Below are 3,152 nucleotides of genomic sequence, written 5' to 3'. Positions count from 1 at the left end.
GTATATAAGTGACCTTACCTCATAAGATCTGAGACCTGAGGAGTTATGAGTGCAGTCAGCTTCCTTGTTGTTCTGTACTGTTGCAAAGATGAACCAAGTACCAGTGCTCCTTTCACATAGGAGTCATTTGTGGCTAGAGTCACAAAAGACTGGTCTGGAAGAAATGAACTTGGTCAAGTTAGCATGATCCACTACTTTATTCTGAGACATATACTAGAAACCTAGTACTGCTAGGTAATCATGCTGTGAGACCTCAAAGATGAGCTTTTAACTCTGCATATTGGACCTACCTACATGGCCGAATGAAGCAGATTATACTTGCATAGCTAAACTTGCTAGTAGTAATTTCACACAAGGCAAAAATGCAGTAAAAAAAAAAAAAAGAATAAAGACTGGTGAAAGAGAAAACCAGGTCCTGTTCACCCACAGGTTAAGTCAGTCATGCCAAATGTTAGGAGACAAACCAAAAAGTCTAAAGAGCCTTATTTTGGCCATTAATACACTATTTTTAAGCTAAAAGTATTGGGAGTGAGTGAGCTTGCATTTGGTCTAGAGTTAGTACAGTTTCGTAGAGTTACTCTAGGTTCAGTTCTGAACCCTGAAGCAAGGGTGGTGTAAAACATACATTTAATTTTCAAGTGAAAGTAAGCATTGAATTAGATCTTGGACAACAGTATTAAGTTTTGCTAGCTCAGGATTTTGCAGATGAGTTGTTCTGCAACCCATGGTTGCAGCTCTAACACAAGAATGCAAGATTTAAAAGGGAAGTAACCAGTAATACAAAAAGCAATTTAAGACTTGCAGCAACAGTTTTTGCTCTTCAAGCAAAGACTAAGGTTGGACTGTTACTATAATCTTCTGCTCCAGCTGTATCTTAAAAGTAGATTAAGATAGATCACTTTGCCATATACTGCTTATTGAGGCCATATAATACCAGCTTTGCATTCTTTTGATTGTCACGTTTTAAGCTGCCAGGGTGGGACTGACAAAAGCAAACAAGTAACTTCTAAACACCTTCAGTTCACAGTTAAGTATGGTCATGTAGACTGTTAGCTATCATCACCTAGTACTCCTTTCCTATGCGCTTTATAAAGATGCCTGCTCTTTTCTACCAAACCATTTTTGACACCATCAACAAAAGTTTCTTCCTAAGAATGTCAAGAGTAGATTTTCACATTCAAAGTTATTTTAGCAACTCTGATTTCTTTTCTTTATGAAGTTGTTAACGAGGTTAGATCAGGATCGAGAGTGAGGGTTCTGGGCACTTAGAGGCTTACTATCAAGCCTAGTAGTTAAGATTAAAATAGCGACTGCTTTACTTTCAGAGATTGTTGTTTGGTACAACTCCTCAGCCCGCGAGACAGGCATCATCAATATCTTTTTAACTTAATACCATCTTAGCAGTTGACGACAGAAAGTCACGTACCGTAATTGTCTATAAGCTCTGCAAACCTGGTTTGCAAGCTCTACAGACCAGCTACAAAACCTTCTATTCTGCTTAGCAGCAAAACCAGCTAGTCCCAAGGGATTTAGATTATAGTGGTCAATTACAAAGTTCAAAAAAGCTTCTACAATGCCAGGAATAAAGATTTTTTTTTTTCCCCCCCAATTCACTTTAGCTACCAATTTGTAACAGTTCATACAATTCAGCAAATCTACAGAACAATTTTGTACTTCTTTAAAGCTTTATAAATGGCAAGTATGTAGCATTTTAAGTGGCATGAACATCCTCCTAATAGCACAGCATTTTTCAGTACTTAATATACATGTTACTCCTCAGCTACTCAATAAATAGAAGTCTGCCACTCTATGCTGACAGACAGCTCACTAAAAATGCAGCACAGACAAGTGGAATTGCACCCGACATTCATCTGAATGTTGGGTTTTGTTTTTTTTTTTTCCAGCAGTGCAAGATTAATTCTTAAAGTGACCTTGCCACAGAAAGGCTAGGCTCTTCCACTGAGCTGGTAGCACATGCACTTCAACCTGCCCCCTCATCTTACTGAAACTGAGTATTCACACACAGAGGGCTTAGAGAAATAAAGTCAATGTAATGATGGAGTAAAGGCCAAGCAGCCCCCTATTACATCCCAACAGCAGCTGGAAACTTTATGACCACTTGACAGGATACTGGCAACTTGTAGAGCACCTAAGTCAGTACAGCTTTCCAAAGTTTGGAATAAACTATGTTCTATTTCGTACCTTCACTAAGGTACATTCACAAGTACATTGAGACACATTATGTATGAGTCCACACTGCAGGGTGGGCAAGACCAGTTGCTGCTTAATACAGAAACTACATCTGCAGAGACTAGTCCATTCCGCCCAAACCACACGCATTTCTCTTGTGTGGGTCTCCCTTCCCATCCTCTCCCCATTCTCTGTTAACATTTCCTCCACAGCAGGTTATGTTCACACAGCAGCTGCTGTTATGCCTGAAACGTACTGAACATTAGTGATCGTGTGGCTGTAAAACCACAGCGGCACAGCTTCGTAAGTGATTTATCCAGGCAAAACAGAGCTACTTCAGAGACGTGGCTGCCCAGTGGGCAGGCTGCAGTATCCGTAGGCAGGCATCTTCGCACTCACCCTTCACACCTAAGAGCATCCTGGAAGTCAGAGCGACTCGGAGCAAAGATGCTTTCGCCTGACAGTGTGCAGGAGGGGACTAGAGTGTTTGCCCCAGACGTTTTAAAACTTCCCCCAGAAGCACATTGATAGGCGTAGCCAGAGTTCACAGGTGTTTGTCTATTTCCCTGCTCGGTACTAGTACAGCTGATTTTTGGTTGGTTTGTTTTGAGCAGCAGATGCCTGAAGAGACAGGAGCATCTAATCAAGACGTGCATTGGGAGGCAGAGCACCAGACTTCCCTCAACCTTCCTGATCTGAAAGTGAAACCGGCCCTGCTGATAGTCTCAGGTAAGGTAAGAACTGGGGGGGGTGGGGGGGAAATCTGGAAGAAACAAGCCAGGCATAGTCGGAGGGGCGATAAGGAATTGCTCACGGTGAAGTATCAAAACGCACGGCAGTCACACACGCTCTTTAGCCTTTCGAGAGAGGGCGAGGTTTCCTCCTGTGAGCCGCCGCCACCGCCCTATAGTGGCCTCTCCGGACCCCCCTGCCCTCCGCCACGCTGGCCACACCCCCCCCCG

At 42.8% G+C, this 3,152-nt stretch overlaps 1 protein-coding gene across 1 annotated transcript in view; it reads right to left on the bottom strand.

Annotated features, from left to right (window-relative positions):
• GYG1 (glycogenin 1) overlaps positions 1–3,152 on the bottom strand; it is a 33,938-nt gene that overhangs the window by 14,863 nt on the left and 15,923 nt on the right. Inside the window, exon 2 of the mRNA XM_035890031.1 lies at positions 19–168. Within this exon, the coding sequence (XP_035745924.1) occupies positions 19–168 (150 nt within the window). The remainder of the gene's footprint in view (positions 1–18; positions 169–3,152) is intronic.

Source organism: Egretta garzetta, unplaced genomic scaffold, assembly GCF_000687185.1.
Source record: "Egretta garzetta isolate BGI_Z169 unplaced genomic scaffold, ASM68718v1 scaffold172, whole genome shotgun sequence".
Taxonomy (NCBI): Eukaryota; Metazoa; Chordata; class Aves; order Pelecaniformes; family Ardeidae; genus Egretta; species Egretta garzetta.
This window is presented reverse-complemented; position numbering and strand designations above follow the sequence as displayed.